This window comes from Sminthopsis crassicaudata, chromosome 3 (genome assembly GCF_048593235.1).
Source record: "Sminthopsis crassicaudata isolate SCR6 chromosome 3, ASM4859323v1, whole genome shotgun sequence".
NCBI classification, from domain to species: Eukaryota; Metazoa; Chordata; class Mammalia; order Dasyuromorphia; family Dasyuridae; genus Sminthopsis; species Sminthopsis crassicaudata.
In genome coordinates this window covers 635,092,570-635,109,749 of record NC_133619.1, presented here as the reverse complement: position 1 = coordinate 635,109,749, position 17,180 = coordinate 635,092,570, and the positions used below count along the sequence as shown (strand labels likewise).

At 60.0% G+C, this 17,180-nt stretch overlaps 1 protein-coding gene across 2 annotated transcripts in view; it reads right to left on the bottom strand.

The window, feature by feature from the left end:
- Positions 1 to 879: 879 nt before the first annotated feature.
- DVL1 (dishevelled segment polarity protein 1) overlaps positions 880 to 17,180 on the bottom strand; it is a 41,962-nt gene continuing 25,661 nt past the window's right edge. Inside the window, exons 2-15 of one of the 2 annotated variants that reach the window (XM_074306599.1) lie at positions 15,477 to 15,546; positions 15,014 to 15,135; positions 13,894 to 14,006; positions 13,465 to 13,597; positions 13,137 to 13,230; positions 12,962 to 13,031; positions 12,349 to 12,488; positions 11,660 to 11,736; positions 11,483 to 11,550; positions 10,358 to 10,507; positions 7,989 to 8,120; positions 6,692 to 6,859; positions 5,564 to 5,770; positions 880 to 2,959 (exon numbers count right to left, since the gene is read on the bottom strand). In XM_074306599.1, coding sequence (XP_074162700.1) covers positions 2,556 to 2,959; positions 5,564 to 5,770; positions 6,692 to 6,859; positions 7,989 to 8,120; positions 10,358 to 10,507; positions 11,483 to 11,550; positions 11,660 to 11,736; positions 12,349 to 12,488; positions 12,962 to 13,031; positions 13,137 to 13,230; positions 13,465 to 13,597; positions 13,894 to 14,006; positions 15,014 to 15,135; positions 15,477 to 15,546 — 1,948 coding nt within the window. In that variant the 3' untranslated portion in view covers positions 880 to 2,555. The remainder of the gene's footprint in view (positions 2,960 to 5,563; positions 5,771 to 6,691; positions 6,860 to 7,988; positions 8,121 to 10,357; positions 10,508 to 11,482; positions 11,551 to 11,659; positions 11,737 to 12,348; positions 12,489 to 12,961; positions 13,032 to 13,136; positions 13,231 to 13,464; positions 13,598 to 13,893; positions 14,007 to 15,013; positions 15,136 to 15,476; positions 15,547 to 17,180) is intronic. The other variant, XM_074306600.1, reaches the window with a different exon arrangement.

Here is a 17,180-nt window from a genome sequence, read left to right as displayed (position 1 = left end):
TGGAGAAAGGAGGGGACCTTCGGTGGCTCAGACCCTTGAGGTCATGGCCAGGAAGCCTCGGGTCAGAGAGGACCCCGTCGTACAAGTATTTCTGGTCTCACATGAGCCTTAGCCCAGATTTGGGATTATATGGGGGTCTCGGATGGCCCAGGGGTGAGACAGGAGTCGGGAGCGGTGCAGACACAGTTACAGGTGCAGGAAATGGAGCACCACGGACAGCAGCTCTCCCAGATGGAAAATGAGCACTAAACCTTCAAGTGAGAGGTTAGCTTTCATTATTACAATAGAACCTTTCAGCACCACGGACAACATTCCATAGGGCCAGGAGCTTCCTCCAACCTAGGAACAAAAGAAGCCCCCCAAAAGGTAGCAATTAGGAAGACATCCAGGTCTGGAAGCAGCTAAGTGGTACAGAGGCTAAGCACTGGGCCTGGATAGACCTGAATTCAAATGTTGCTCCAGACACTTAAGCAAGGGTCCCCCTGTTTGCCTCAGTTTCTCCATTTGTAAAAAATGAGCTGGAGAAGGAGGCTGTGTGACCCTCAGCCAGGGTCACCCTGTTCGCCTCAGTTTCTCCATTTGTAAAAAATGAGCTGGAGAAGGAGGCTGTGTGACCCTCAGCCAGGGTCCCCCTGTTCGCCTCAGTTTCTCCATTTGTAAAAAATGAGCTGGAGAAGGAGGCTGTGTGACCCTCAGCCAGGGTCCCCCTGTTCGCCTCAGTTTCTCCATTTGTAAAAAATGAGCTGGAGAAGGACTTCAGTTATCTTTGTCAAGAAAACCCCAAACTACTGAAATGATGGAAGGACGGTAATGACCAAGTCTGGAAAAGCTTCCCAAAAAGCTCCATGGAGAAGAAAGAAAAGACAGGAGGCCAAGGAATCACATAAAATTAAAAGCTTTTTTTTTTTTTTTTTTTTTTTAAGTGTTTAAAATAGCATTTACACGGAAGCGGCATTTACACGGATGCAGCTATATATTAACTATACAGACACTTGGGCTTTGATACAATATCTACAGAATTGAATCCTGTGGAAGCGAGACACTGGACAGGAAGCGTTGGGTTCCACACGAGCCCAGGCCCCGTGGGACGGGCACACCTGAGGCCAGGTCAGGGGGCCGGGGCTGGACACACCTGGAAACAGGCTGGGGTGGGGGAGGGGCACTGTGGAGACCAGAGTGGGGGGAGGGATGTGCATTATTTCTTCGCCTTTGTCCCCGCCCCCCCACTTCTGTACCTACGCAGTCTCGCGTGGTTTCTGCCAATCACCGGTTAGACTCATGTTGCCCTTGAAAAACAAACCATGCTCATTCAGTTAGATGCAAACAAAGCAAACAGGAAGGCGGGCAGCCGGAGTCCCCTCGTTCTTGGCCCGCGGCCCCTGCCCCCGCCGCCACCTGCTTTCCTCTCCACCTCAAGGGCCCGGCTCGGCCAGCTACGGGAGGAGCCTGCTCTGGGGCCTAGGCCCTGTCGGGGAGACCGGGGAGGGGGACCCGCCCTCAAGGCCTGGTGCAATAAATAAATAAATAAGACAGCACTGTTAGGGCTCCCCCAAACCACTGGGGGGCGGGAGTGGGGATGATTCACTCCCAGATTCAGATTTGGAGGGGGGGGGGAACCGAAGCCTTCCTCCCGCCACTGCCCCCCCACAAATAGGCGACCGTGCTGTGGCCGGCCTGCCTGACTTCTCCGCTGGGACACCCAGGGGACAAGGGAACCAGGTCGAGAAGAGAGCCGAGACGCCTCTGGACCGAAGGGAGGGGCTGGGGGGGGCGGAGCTCCCTAGACGGGGCAGGACGTCCTTCTCATTTAGGATGAGACACCCCGAGGCTTGGACTGATGTCTCCAGGTCATCCTCCCCACAGGGGCCCCGAGCATCATCATCCTCCCGCTCCCCTCACGGGCAGCCATGAGAGCCGCGCAGGGCCGGGCCTGCTCCCAACTCCCAAGCCTGCCCCCCCCAAACACCCCGAACTGCCCAGGCTGGAAGCCCGGGTCACCCACAGGCCCGAGCCAGGGCCGCCCCAGGGTTCTCCGCCTCTCCTCCGGCCCAGGGCCCACTGCAGCTCCAGGGGAGACCCGAGCCGCGTCCCACCCACCTAGGGAGCTCTTTGGCGGAGAAGCCAAGTGAGACAGAGGGCCTGGGAGGTCATCCACTCCTACCCCTAGTGTGCGGATAAGACCCTGAGACCCCAGGAAAGAAGCGGAGCCCCCGCTCTGTGACTGCTGGGGGCCGCCTGTGGCCTGCGAGGCCGGGGTCCCTCCCAGGGCGCCAGCTAGGGCTCTGGCCCAGCAGCAGGAAGGGGAAGAGGAAGAGGAATCGGAGCTGCTGGGAATCCGAGGCCCACGCACCGTGGCTTCTGGGCTGGGTGCTGTCCTCTGGGCATTGAGGGGGGCTCTAGGGAGCAAGCCTGCTGAAGGGGGGTTTTGGCACTTCCCCCTCTGGGTCGGGCAGAGGGGCTGGCCCCGTTACTGTCCTTTTCACCAAAGCCTTCAAATCCTCCTCCAAAGGCGTGACCCCGGGTAGGGGGAGGGAAGTCTGAAGGCACTTTCTCTCTTACATGATGTCCACGAAGAACTCGCAGGGGTTGCCCATGGCCTTCTGGAAGGACTGGCGGCTGCCAGTGAGCTCGGGGGGCACCGCGGCCAGCTCGCGCACAGGTGGGCCCCCGGGGGGGCCGCTGAGCGTCGTCAGCGCCCTGGTGCCCGCCTTGGGCAGGGGGTGCAGCGGGGGCAGACCGGGGGCACCGGCGGAAAGCTGGCTCCGGGGGCTGCTGCCCCGGCTGAGCTGGCTGGGTGGGCGATCTCGCCGGCCCCCGCTGCCCGCCGCACTGCGCACCGTGTGCTCCGACTCACTGCTGCCCCCACTGCCCCCGGCCCCTGTCCGGCGCTCCTTCTCCCGCCCCAGTGCCCGCCGGCTGCTCTCGCTGGCGCTCCTGTTCGAGCCGCTGCTCCTGCTTCCTACAGGGACAGAGGAGGGAGAGTGGTACATCAAGGCTGGTCCCGCGCTCAGCAGTTACTGCCACGGCGCCCATTGTGGGGCAGGGGAGAGCCATGCAGAGACACCACAGCCCCGTGACCCCTCCCTCAGCAGCCATAGCAGATTGGGGGGGAGACAGGAAACATGCAAAACCAGCAAAGGCATGAAATGGGAGTGGGTGGGGAGGAGGGAGTGCTCCACCGGACAGTGATCGCCAAAGTAGACTCAGTGACCTCGCCAGCCCTCCCCCCGTAGGCCCTCTGTCCCACGACACTCGGTCTGGCCAGCGGTCAGGGCTTCCCGGCACTGTGTGAGGACGGGGGTTCTCAGTTCTGCCAACCGGAAACGGGCACTGAGTGGGGGAACAACATGCCCCCCACGCCCAGCAGGAAGGGCCGTCCCACGTCCTGTGCGGCTGGAGAGACCCCCCCCTCACAGGAGCAATGGGCCTGCGGGCCGAGGGGCCCTGCCTGGGCAGTTCCGGTGGCACCTGAGAACACCACCCTCGGAGCCCGGCCTCACCACGGCGCCTCTGCCGGGGGCAGCACGGGCATCTCAGGGGCATGCCATGGCGCCGACCCCATCCACAGGCTTACCCGTCCCCCAGAGGCATCCCCTCCGCTAGGAGTCCTTCAGTCTAATGCTTGCTCAGCACAAAACAAGGGAATAATACCAAGTTATACATTAGCAAGTGCTGCATCCCCGCCAGGGTCCAGGGCAGAGCCAGCGCTGTGGCCCCCGGAGGCCTCCCACCCTCTGCTCTGGGACATGGCGCGTGGCTCTTCAGCCGGCGGACTTCATTGGTTAATCCCAGTTTCCGCCAACTGAGTCACTCAGGCCGCTGTTACTGAGAAGCAACGTGTCCCCTGGGCATACCCATGAGCGGAGCCCCACGCTGAAGGCTCGCCAACAGGTCCTCCCAGGTCATTTTACAGCTGAGGAAACTGAGGATGGGCGACCCATCTGAGCCAGAGGGGGGAATGGTGGATCTGGGGGCGGAACCTGGGTACTGGTTCCTGCCTCAATGATCTTTTGCATTTGGGCCTCAGGCAGCATGCTCAGGGCCTCCAGGACAACCTGGGGGACGCATGGGACTCCCTCCCTTTCTCCCTGGCAGCAGATCCAGGCACCCCCACGTCTGAAGGGCATGTGTCCCCCTGGGGTAAATGCTGCCATCTGAGACTGCGCCAGCCCCGTGCCAATGGCTCCATCAGTCATTCTCCAAATCTGTGCAAAGCTCCCTCCTGGGGCAGCTGGTGGCACAGTGGATAGAGCACCAGCCCTGCCATCAGGAGGACCTGAGTTCAAATCTGGCCTCAGACACTTAACACTTCCTAGCTGTTTGACCCTGGGCAAGTCACTTAACCCCAATTACCTCAGCAAAAATAATAATAATAATAACAACAACAATAAAAGCCCCTCCTTCCCTTCTCCCACCGCCCACCGCCCACCGCCCACCACTGTGCTCCAATCTAGGACCCATGTCCCCATCCTGGCCTTCGCCTCCTTCCTGCCCCAGCACTCCGACCCACCCCAGCCTGGTCTGCCCGTCTCTGGTCCCTCCTGCAGAGGCTGGGGTTAAAACCTCCCCAGCTCCTAGGCCCAAAAGGTGTCTCTTCCACTCAAATGGAAAATCCAAGCAGGGAGCACAGGGACTGTGTGAGGACGGGCTTGTGGCTGGGGGCGCCCAGAAAGGGAGCCAGCCCAACCACAAGTCTTGGAATCTGGGGCAGTGGGGGTGGCCCTCTGATGCCAGTGTAGACAAAGGGAGGCAACATGGACACTGGCCTTGCCAGGAAGACACGAATTCAAAACTAGCCTCCTCTGCTTACTCACTACGGGACCCTGGGCAAGTCACGCAACCTCAGCTTTAGTTCCTCATCTGTAAAATGGGTGGCTCTACCCTCCCTGAAAACATTGACCCTCCTCCTATGGGGGGCCTGCTCCCCCGTCCATCCCCTCCCCCCTATCACGCCAGGCACCTCCTTGTCCCCCCAGCCACCAGGCAGAGCCACTCACCCACACCCCCAAGCCACCCCGTCCACTCAAAACCCACCCCCCAAGCTCGCCCTCCTCGAGGAAGCCGGCCCTGATGGCGAGGGTCCCAAAGGGGGGCCTGGCCCCGAATTCTCCCGCTCCTCTCCCTGCTGATCTCTGCCCCCTCCGACCCTCTCCCACCAGACACCACTGTCCCCGGGCCCCTGGCGTCCATGGGTCATGTCTCACAGGGGAAGGGGAGCCGGGGGCCAGGGCTCAGGCCATGCTGCCCCTTCTGGCGCCTCCACAACACGGAGACAGACACACAAAGGACTCAGAAAACACTCGCTCAGCTGAGCTAGGAGCGCCCAGGCTGGGGCAGCCCCAGGGTCACCCGGCTCCGGGGGCTACATCCGAGGGAGGGGAGGGGGTGTCGCGGGCGGGGAGGCGTCCCCGCTGACACTCAGCCGAGGAAGCCCAGCCTTTAGGGAGCGCGTGGGAGGGAGGTGCAGGACAGCAGCAGAAACAGGAGGGAGAAGCTGACGGCCAGGGCCTGGGGGAGCCCAGGAAGGCGCGGGGGGCTACGCGTCGGGCTCCGGGGGCCTCACCTTCGCTCTGCTGGCTCCCTGCGCTCCCGCTCCCATAGCTGAAGCCTGGGTCCTGGTAGGCAGGTGGGAAGCCCGGGGGAGGCACGGGGTAAGGGTAAGAATACCCCTGCCCCACAGGCCACGGAGCTGCAGGGTGGGGGAGCGGGGCCAGCGTGTCCTGGTCCGAGGCTCCACCAGAACCATTGTTGAGATTGAGTGCCGCCAGATCTGGGAGAGGAAGCAGAGAGGAGAAGGGGCTGGAATCAGGTCCCAGTGCTCGAGCTCTGGGGTTGCTCCCAGTAGGGTGGGAGCCCCTGGAGGGCGGGGACTGGCTCCTGCCCTTCTCTGTAACCTCAGGGCTTACTATAGCGTCTGGCATACAGCAGGTGCTTAATAAGAGCCTGCCAGCCGACTGACTCAACAGAGCAAGAAGAGCTCCTTCTCCTGGCCAACCCCACCAGTGCAGCAGGCTCCTGGACGTGTAGCACATTTGGACTCATCTCCTCCCAACTTCTACAGTCCTTTCTTCCCCACAATTTGAATCTCTCATCCCCCTGGGGACCAAGGCTTCACCCCTAGAAGGGGCAGGTCAGCCCCGGGGACCACGGCTCTACTCTGAGCCTAGAGGCTTTCTGAGAAAAGGCCAAAAGGTCCTCTCCTCCAATAATAATAATATGACAATATAATCATTAAAGCTACAAACACATATGTGTGCGTTGCACCTTAAGATTTACAAAGCACTAAACAAGTATTTCATTGCTCCAGACCCCAAGCTTGGGAGGGAGTTGCTATTATTTCTATTTTAGGGATAAGCCAAGTGAGGTGGGCAGCATTTACATCACCTGCCCAGAGTTACACAGCTAGCAAATATCTGAGGTTACACTTGAATTCAGGTCTTCCCGACTCTAGGCCTGGAGCTCCATTTTACAAAAGGAGAAACTGAGGCAGGTCTTCCTGACTCTAGGCCCGGAGCTCCATTTTACAAAAGGAGAAACTGAGGCAGGGAGCAGTCACTTCTGGTTACAAGGGACTCGCCCAGAGCCTGACAGCCAGATTCGGGCCTTCCTGAGCACTTCTCATAACCTCCTTCCCTCCCAACACCTCCCCCACCCACACACCAGCCCTCGCAGGGCCCTGGCCCATGCTTACTGCTACACAGGTCGCCAAAGACGTAATAACACTGCTCAGAGAAGGTGATCTTGTTCACGGTGTGCCTCAGGTAGCCGTGTTTCAGCATGCTGCTGGCGTACTTGCGGGCCTCCCGCCGGTCTTTGAAGCCCTCCACGTGTGTGTAAAGCCAGTCCACCACATCTGCCCCTGTAAAAGGAAAGGGGGGGGGCGGAAGAGAAAAAGAGAAGATGGCGGCAAGGGATGTTGTCAGGAACCTTCTCTGCCTTCTGACGTGATTCCTGCCCCCAGAGACCTCCAGCACAGGGTCGGGACTCACCAGCAGGCAACACAGACAAGCAAGTTGGATGGATGAATATTCATAATAACAATAATATGGCAGTAATAATAATTCACATTTCTACAGCAAGTTGAGCACTCTTCCATAACCTCACCCCTCAGACCCATGAGGAATGAAGTAAATTCTTATTATCCCCATCTCACAGATGACAAAACTGAGACACAGGAAAATAGGGTTACTTTCTCAGTCTGCACCACTCGTAACCAAACTGGAAATCAGACCCAGGTCTCTTGCCTGCAAGTGCTGTCCTTTCTCCTCACTGGCCTTGGGCACAGAATCAATATCTAGGCTGTTCTTTCCTCCAAGTCTGAACACACACTCTGTAACAGCCAGCCCTGTGACTCAGCAGCCACAACCTCTGAGCCATTCCCTTCACTCCATTCACAGATGTTATCACTCAAGTTCAAATTCTCCACATCTCTCCCTGCCTCTAGCCTCCTCTCAAAAGTTAAAGGGCTTTTCCTAAAGCGCAACTCTGACCAAATCTATTCTACTATCTCCCCCCAAAAATCCAAGTCCTCTGCTATTTAAAACCCCTGCATAAATCCTACAGCTTCCCTCCACAGGGCAACTGCTCATGATTACCCTTTCCTGCAATTTCCCCACCTGCCAGAAACTTTGCATTTTGGCTACCGTGGCCTACTTGCCGCTCCCTGTACGTATCCTTCTATCTCCTCCCTCCATGCCTTTGTCCAATCTCTTCCCCATTCCCTTCCTCCTCTTTCACCTCAGAGATGTCCTAGATCTCTTTCAAAGCTCAGCTATCTCAGCCAATTCAGATCCTAGAGTTCCTAGGACCTTCCCTTGGAAATTACTTTGTAAGTGCTTAATAAACATTGCAAGTTGAACCCAGATTTCCTCTCCAGCTCATCACTCCCAGGATTCTAACCCTTCTAACCATGGGGGATGGTTTTCTCCCATTCTCTTCCCCACAGCCGCGTCCAGTTTCCCCTGGGCCCTAGGCGAGAGCTGACTCACCAATGACCGCATTTGAGATAGTGATTTTCAGCCACATCCGGTCTCGTATCTCAAGGCCCGAGTCGGGAAGCTGCATGACTTTCACAATGGCCCCCATGTCACTCTTCACAGTCAGGGGAGATTCCTCGAGTTCTGAAAGGGAGACACATCCCCTGCGTCCCTCAGCCTGGATGGGCGGAAGCCCATTCTTCCTGCCCTACCTTCCCATGTCACCAGCCCCTCACCAGCAGAAGGCCACGTGCTAGGAACTCTGCTGTGGCCTCCAATTCTAATTCTTCCCAGAAATATTTGGATACTCCCACCCACCCCCAGGTCACAAATAGAGCTAGGGTTTGGACTGGGCCAATGTGAATGAACAATACATCTCCCACACTCCTCCCTCACCAGAAGGTGGGAACCCCATGGATGGGCCCAGCTGAATGTCAGTCCTCGAGGACAAAGGGGGAGGGGTGCCTTGGGGACCGCCGGTTCTCAGCCCCAGGTTCTGCAGCCCAACAGCTGCTCGTGTAGACGCTGACTTATTCTCTCAGGCCTCTGGCTCCTGCACCCCTTTCTTAGACAGGGCCTTTCAGGGGGTAGTATGAAGCTCCTTTTGTACACATGCCCTCCCTCCCTCTGACTCCCCAACGTTCTTGGGGTCCCTGGGCTTCCGGCCCACCCTTCTCCACAAGCTAGCTCTGGTCAAGTTAGTCTTGTTAGTCGGGGAGGTGGGAGAAAGCAGACAGGACAGCCCAGCCTGGGACACCAGGAGCATCCCATCCCCCAATGCTGCCTTATTCCTGAGCATCCCCGACCCCCCCGCCTCCACCCCAACTTGTACAGGTTCAGCTGGATGGGAGCGACAGCAGGAACCTCAAAGGTTAAACTCTGGTTCCCCCCAACAAACACATAAGCATCTCCATGGAGACCCAAGCACACGGGCTGCTGGGGGCAGGGTAAGCTTGTGTGTCAGACCAGGTGCATGTGTGTCCGTGTAACTGCTGTGCAAACATGCACATGTGTGTAGGGATTTGTATGATGCTGTGTGCACAGGAGTGTAAGCAAGAAAACTCACAGGCAGGAGTGTGGGCAGGCAGACAGGCCTAGGTGCATGTGTATGTGTAGGCAGGCATGTGAGCACGCAGGTTGTGCACAGCCAGGGGTACAGATGTGAGTATGGTATGTGTGCAAGCCTGTGTGCACGTGCATGTGCATGGACAGGTGTGTGAGCCTGGGTGTGCACACGTATGCATGTGCAGATGTACGAGCCTGTGTGCATGTGCAAAGGCAGGTGTGCGAGCCTGGGTGTGCACACATATGCATGGACAAGTGTGCAAGCCTGTGTACATGTACATGTGCAAAAGGAGGTGTGCAAGCCTGTGTACATTGCAAAAAGAGGCGTGCAAGCCTGTGTGCTTGTGCAAAGGCAGGTGTGTGAGCCTGGATATGCATGTGCAAAGGCAGGTGTGTGAGCCTGGGTGTGCATACATGCGCATGGGCAGGTATACAAGCCTTGGTACACATGTGCATGGGCGGGTTGCAAGGCTGTGTGCATGTGCAAAGGCAGATGTGCAAGGCTGTGTGCATGTGCATTTGCAAAGGCAGGTGTGTGAGCCTGGCTATGCACACATGCATGGGCGGGTTGCAAGCCTGTGTGCATGTGCATGTGCAAAGGCAGGTGTGTAAGCTTGGGTATGCACACATGTGCATGGGCAGGTGTGCAAGCCTGTGTGCATGTGCAAAGGCAAGTGTGTGACCCTAGGTATGCACACATGCATGGGCAGGTGTGCAAGCCTGCATGCATGTGCAAAGGCAGGTGTGTGAGCCTGGGTGTACATACATGCGCGTGGGCAGGTATACAAGCCTTGGTATACATGTCTCTATGTGCCTGTAGATGTGATCCTGGCTGTATGTGCATGTGGGTATGCATAGGCAGGCCTGCAGATCTGAGTTCGCAAGTGTGCATGTGTGCAAGCAGGTGTGCTTGCTTTGGATGCACTTGCATATGTGTAGGCAGGTGTGTAAGCTTTGGTGAATATATATCTAGATATTCCTGGGTGTTTGAACCTGGGTGCACATGTGTGTGTCTGCAGGCAGGTGTATGAGCTTAGGGGCAGGCAGGTGTGCAAGCAGGTGTGCATGTGTGTGTGCAGACAAATGTGCAAGCTTAAGTGCACATATGTGCATGTGGGTGTGCAAGCTTGGGTATGCATTGTGCAGGCATGTGTGCAAGCCTAGGTGTGCAATCCTGGGTGTGCATGTGTGTGTACGGGTGGGTGTGCGAGCCTGTGTGCACACGTCAGTCAGCACCGTGGGCTGGGCTCCCAGTTCGGGGCCCGTCTCGCTCGAGGCCCGGCTCTGCCCCATGGGGCGTCTGAGCCGCCACTTACTTTCTGCATCAGGAATAGAGCTTGTTAGTGAGGAGCTGGTGGATGTGATGGTGCTCATGGAGGGGCTCGTACCGTAGCGGGGGAACGTTCCCGTCAGCGCCGCCGTGTGCGACAGCCACGCGGCCGGGTCGATGGGCCGCACCGGGTCAGCTGTGATGGTGCCCCCCCGGGCCGGGGAGGAGGAGGGAAGAGGGAAAGACACAGACAGAAGGTCAGACAGATGGGAGGGGGAAGGCAGAATGAACAGACAGACAGATGGACAGATGGGAGAAGGAAGATGAGATGGACAGATGGACAGATGGGAAGGGGAAGATGGAATGGACAGATGGACAGATGGGAAGGGGAAGATGGAATGGACAGACAGACAGGGAGTAAGAGAGGAACAGATGGGGGAAAGACGATCAAACCAGGAATGACAGACAGGCGAGGAGGGGCAAGACGGCATGAAGGCAGAGAGTGTGGAGAACACGGAGAAAGTGGGAGGAGAGTGATGAGGGGGTGAGTGGGCAGGGGACAGACACACAAGAGAGGCAGACGTGGACAGGTGCATGGGAAGGATGGGAAAGAGACAGGAGAGATGGGGAAAGGGGCGAGAGAGAAAGAATTAGGCCGGCATCGATCCCAGGATGCTCATGAGAATCTTCTCCCTCCCTCCTCGTTGCTCCTAGGGGAGGAGCTGACAGCACCTGTCAATGTTTCTTAGGACAAACCAGAACCGCCGAGCCCAGCCTTCAAAGCCCATTGCCACAGCACTCCTCGGCACGGCCTGGCTCCGGCCTCCATGCTGGGGCTCTCACCCTGCTTCCTGGACTCCCCTCGCTCCTCCAGGAAGCCTTCCCTGCTTAGCACCCAGTCCCCCATGGGGGAGGTCCGCTCAGCCCTGCAGTAGCTCTGAGGGGAGGCCTTGGCTCTTTCCCTGAGAAAGGCTGGGCTCCCTCTGGCCCCCAAGGAATGGCAGGAGGGTTGGATTTGGGTCTGGCAGAAGGGAGCTAAGGAGTGACATGAGAATCACCCTGGAAGACGGGGTAGGCAGGCGGCCTGGCGAGGTCCTCCGGGAGGCCCAACGTGGTCCCCCCGACCTCAAGCAGAGGAGGAAGAGACGGGGCCTAGAAGGGGAGCACTTACCCCGAGGGATGGTGAAGTAGCTCCTGGGCGTGGGGTCCCAGCACTTGGCCACCGTGAGGCTGATGGGTCTGAAGGGGAGGCAGACAGGGCCCCGGTCACGGCCCCCTACACAGCCAGGGCCGCCCTCCCCGGGCTCCCTCCCCGGGGTCCCTCCTCATGCAGGCCCCAACCACTCACCCGGGCTTGGAGACGATCTCTCTCAGCACTCGCACGGCGTCGTCGTTGCTCATATTCTCAAAATTGACGTCATTCACCTGGGAGGGGAGAGGTGCCACTGAGGGGGTGGGCAGAGCATCGGACGGGTTCGGTCCTGGCGCTTCTTCTCGTTTCCTGGCTCTCCCAGGATTATTGGGGCTTGGACCTGGCCAAGTCCCTTCCCTCAGTTTTCTCCTCTGTACGATAGTGTGGGACCAGCTGGCTTCCCAGGTCCCACGAGAGCCCATAGCCACCATTCTTTCTCAGTTGCTCCTTTCCCTTCTTTCCTGTCTCTTTTCCACCATCCCCCTCTACCTGTCTATGGCTGTCACATCCTTCCCACCCCCCCCCAACTGTCCATGTCTGTCTCTCCGTGTGCTGTCCCCAACCATCTCATCCCCTCCTCTCCCTGGTTCCTGCCCTTGCAGCCTGGAAGGCTCCCCCTCCTCATCTCTACCTCAAGGCTTCAGCCCTTAGCATATGTCCGGGACACAGTAGGCCCTTAATAAATGCTTGCTGACTGACTGGAGCTGAGTCTCGGTGCCCCGGGATGGCCGGGAGTCACGTGACCGGCACTGCTCCCTGGCCCTGGTCATCGCTTGGAGGCCGGGAGCACAACGAGCCCGGCCAGGGCCTGGAGGAGGGGAAGGTCCGGGTCCCGGGCGTCCCACCTGCAGCAGCATGTCCCCGGGTTCGATCCGGCCGTCGGCAGCCACCGCCCCCCCCTTCATGATGGAGCCGATGTAGATGCCGCCGTCTCCCCGGTCGTTGCTCTGCCCGACAATGCTGATGCCCAGGAAGTTGTACTTCTCTGGAGGAGGAGAAAGGGAGCGTGGGCTGAGCAGGGGCCGCCCAGTGCTGCCCCGCCCAGAGCCCCCAGCCTGAGTTCCGCAACAGAATGCTGACCGCCTGGGAGGAATGGGGGTGCACACGGTTAGAGGAGAGTAGGCTTGTCTGGTGTCCCAGAGCCTGGGGGGACACAGAGGGGACCCCTTGCTTCCTTCAATCAAGCAGGTATTGGGGGAGAGGAGAATGGGGGGCAAGGAGGGGGCTGAAGGCGACAGAAGAGAAGGCTGCCGGAGGGGTGCCAGGCATCCCTCAGAGAGCAAGGAGCCCTGGCTTTGGGGCAACATGGGGAACTCTATGATCCTGGCTTGGTCCTGGGAATGGACGCCCTCAGAGGCCGAGAGCCGACCGCGTGCCCCTCCGGAGGAGGGCTGGGCAGGGGAGGGTGGGTGACCCCTGGGGGTTGGGCGGGCTGAAGCGGCATCCATTCCTCCTTACCCATGTTGAGGGTGACCGTGATGATGTTCAGAGACATGGTAGAGTCCGTGATGCTACTGAATGAAGAGGACTGTGGGAACAGGAGGGAGGATGGTGAGCAGGGACCCCGTGCTCCCAGCTGCATGGGCCCCTCTGTGCCCCCCGCCCCCCCACACTCCCTCCTTGGTTTCCATACCCGGTCAATCTGGCGCATCCTTTGCTTTCTCCTCCGGCGCTTGTGCTTCCGGATGAGCCGCGACGAGGTGCTCTGCTCAGTGGAGCTGCTCAGCCTGAGGACCCCCCAAGTTCTGTGAGTGTGCCCTAGCCCCCCCTGAGCTGGGGACCCCAAGACCTCAGTGGGCCACAAGCCCCCCCTCGGTGGGGTACAACTCCCTCCCTCCCATTCCTGACTCGTTCCGATCCTTCCTTCTCTGTGGGCCCGGGATGCCAGAGCGGTGCCGGCCGTTCCCCTCCCCCAGCCTGGGTCTGTCCCCACCCCCCCACGAGGCCGGCCCGGGCCGCACCTGCTGGTGTCTTCGTCCTCCGAGTCGATGAAGCTGCTGGACTCCAGCTCGCTGCTCAGCACGGTGGAGGCGCTGTCGTAGGTGCCGGGCTCGCGGCGACGCTCCAGTTTGGGGTGCCCGTTGATCCGAGGGGCTGCAGCGGTCAGGGAGGGAGGGGGGCTGACATGGGCGGCTCAACTGCACTGAGGCCCCCGTATGACCCTGCCCGCCGCCCACCGCCCTCACAGGCTGGGAGCAGGGCCTGGATAGAGCCCAGAGGGCGGTGACCTCCCTGCCAGCAGGGGGCGCCCCAGAGGAGCAGCGCTGTCTCCGGGCACTTCCCCTCCTTATCTGTGAATCGGGACAGCGGGCCCTGCGCCCCAAGGTCCCTGCCGGCTGCACCCCGTGCCCCCCTCCCGCGGGGGCGGCCTGACCACTGACGGGCCTCACCATCCTCGTGGCCTTCCCGGTTCCGCCGCCGGTGCCGGTCCCGCCGGTGACTGACCACGGACTCCGTGCCGGTCTCATTGTCCAGCCCGTCCCGGCTGCTGGCAGCATTGGGGCTGTGGGGAGGCCAGAGCCCGTTACAGACGCCCCCGACCACCCGTGGCCCCCAGGGAGAAGCAGGACCCATAAACATGGGGGGGAGGGGGAGCTTGGCCCCAGCTGGCCCGTCCAGGGGCTCGGGGCTCAGCCCAGCGCCCACGGGAGGCCCTTGTGAACATCTGCCTGGCTGGGGGGGCCCTGACGCCGGGAGAGGCCTGCTGCACTTCCAGGCCTCGGTTTCCCCAGCTGTAAAATGAAGGGACCGAATGGGGCGGCCCCTGAGCCCATGAAATGGGAAGGAAACGAGCCAGGGGGCCGGCCAGCAGAGAGCGCCTTAGAGCAGAACCTGAGATCCAGGTCCCCAAGGCTTCTTATGGAGGTCTGGTCCCGGCCAGCAGAGGGCAGTGTAGACCAGTATCGGAGACTTAGGCCCCCAAGGCCAGTTATCAAGGCCTCTCATAGAACTCTGGGCTCAGCCAGCAGAGGGCAGTGTTGAACAACATCTGTGAGCCGGCCCCCAAGGCCTCCTGCTGCTGGCTAATAGCCAAACACCAGCCCCAGGGAACGCGTGGGGATGGGGAAGAGGCGGCGCCCAGAGCTGTGTCCTGCCTGAAAGTTTCCCCAGTTTGGGGAGAAGACGGGGATGATGGGACCTTGGGGTGGAGGACGGGGAGTGCTCCCCCGACTCAGTTTCCTGTTAGAACAGACTCTTGCTGAGCTCAGCCATTAAACTGCTGGAAGGTTCCGAGCGTTTTGAGCTCCCTCAAAATCTGCTGCTCTGGGCCAAAGGACTCGTCACCCCACCCCAGTTACGCTCCCTCCGGGAATCAGTGAAATAGGGCAGCCCTTTCCTGAGGTAGAACTCACTAAGGTGGGGGGATCTCTTTGCCCCCCCCCGGACTGCCCGGCAGATCCCACGGCCCCCCCCCCAAGACCACCCCGTGGGTCGTCGGGCCTTGATCTTTACAGAGGGAACAGGCCCGCAGTCAGGGGGAGCCCCAGCCCTTGAGACGGGGGCCCTTACTGAAAGGAGGGTGGCCGCGAGTCCCCGATGCCCCCCGTCCGTTCGATGGGCGGGGGCAGGTCCGTGCGGCTTTCGGTGCACTGAGACCCAGCGTCGGAGTGCGAATTCTCCGCCAGGACCAGCTGCAGAGGAGCAAGAGACTCAGACACCGGGTGGCCCAGCCCTGCCCTCCACACCCCCTCCCCCCTCCCTGCAGCCCTCCCCTCCACAACCCCCCCCTCCCCGCAGCCCTCCCCTCCACACCCCCTCCCCCCTCCCCGCAGCCCTCCCCTCCACACCCCATCCCCCCCTCCACACCCCCTCCCCCCCTCCCCGCAGCCCTCCCCTCCACACCCCGTCCCCCTCCCCCCCCCCCCCCCCCCCCGCAGCCCTCCCCTCCCCATTCAGCCCCACATGCTAGGGACTCCGGCCCCTCCCCGAGGTCCCAGGGCAGCCCTGCTCCTCCCTCCGGCCGGCCGCTCACCCAGGAGACCACTCTCCCATTAAAGCAGGGCAGCTTGGCGTTGTCGTCAGAGATCTCCTCCTTCACCACCCTGAGGAGGAAAGGAACCGTGAGACGGAAGCAGCCACAAGCAGCCCACTCTGGGCCCCGCCCCTGCCGGCCCCCCCCAGGCCTCTGCCCCCCTTGTGCCTCTAGGGCTCTCAGCAGCCTTCAGTACCCCCTAAAAAGGGGGGCTTTCCCCCAACCCCCCTGAATTCCTTGGCTTCCCTTAACTCAGGAGATTTCCACTTTCTCCAGCATGGAGGGGGCCTGGACACGTTTGCACATAGGATGAGAGAGCGGGAGGCCGTCTGTTGAATTTCTCCATATCCTCCATACTTTGCTTAACAGCTGCATACAGTAGGCGCTCAATAAATGCCAACACATCACCCGGCCACGGTGAAGAACAGGAAGACCTCCCCCGACCTGCGCACCGGGCCCCAGAGGTGCTCAGCGATCCCTCTACTCCATCCTGCCCCGGGACTCGGGTCTTCTCCCTCAGATGAGGACGCCACATATTCGGCCTTCATCCCTCTCGGGCCCCACCGGACCAACCCTCAGAGCCAATTGGTTCTCCATTGGCCTCTCAAACTCAACCCACCCAACCACAGCTCAGGGTCTTTCCTCAAACCCTCCTCCTCGTTTCCGTCCAGGTGCTCCCTCCTTCCAGTCCCCCAGCGTTGCAGGGTCTCCCCTCACATCCTCAGTGCTGTAGATCCAGCCTCTCTCCAGAGGGTCCCATTCACCGCTCTCCCAGCCCCCGGCACACATCCTTGTGACCTTTTGCTGAGACTATGGCAATGACCTTCTTCCAGTCCTCCCAGCTTCCCAGGCCATCCTCCCTGGAGCTCACTGTGACCCTCACTGGCTCCCTATGACCCCTGGGGTCAAAGTCTGACTCCCCAGCCTGGCCCCGACCACCCTTCTCACCTGCCGCCATCTTCTCCCCATCCCGCGCAGCTCAGCCGATCTTCCGTCCCTCCATTCAGCCACCCACGGGGTCTTTCTCAAGTCCAGCCCTCCCTAGGTCACCCCTCTACTCAATACACCCCCTTTCGCCTTCGGGCTCAGAGGAAACAGCCTGTATCCGGCATTCAAAGCCTTCATTAGCCAGTCACTCTCCCTTTCCAGTCCTCCTCTGCCCTCCCCTGTGCTCTTCCACAGAAAAGACCCTCCATCTCCCGCCTCCGGGCATTTTCCCAGCGGGCTCTCCCCCATGCCTGCAATGTTCCTCCTCATCTCTTGCCCGGGCCTCCTCCAAGGCCCACCCCCAACCTTCCCTTCTGAAGGACCCTGCCACCAGAGCCTCCCCCAAATTTCCAATTGAGCCGCCATAGACGTAGTTGGCACAGAGTTTGCGCGGTGTCTCCCGAGGACTGGGAGGGTAGCGACTGGCTTTTGCCTTTATATCCCCTCACTCAGCACCTCGCCTGGCATGGAGTAGGAGCTTAACAAGTGCTTGTTGACACAAGCTGGCTTTTTCCTCGCTCCTCACCCATGAAGCTCCGTCTCCCAGCCCAAGCCTGGAATGCACTTCCTCCTCCCCTCGGCCTTCGGGGATCCTCCACTTCCTCCTCTCAGCCCCTCCGTGAGGCGCCTCTGGATCCTCCTCACCACGGCCTCGGAAAATTGTTTTTCATTTTTCCTTTGATTTTTACCTCTCCATTCCCTAGTGTAGTTAGACCC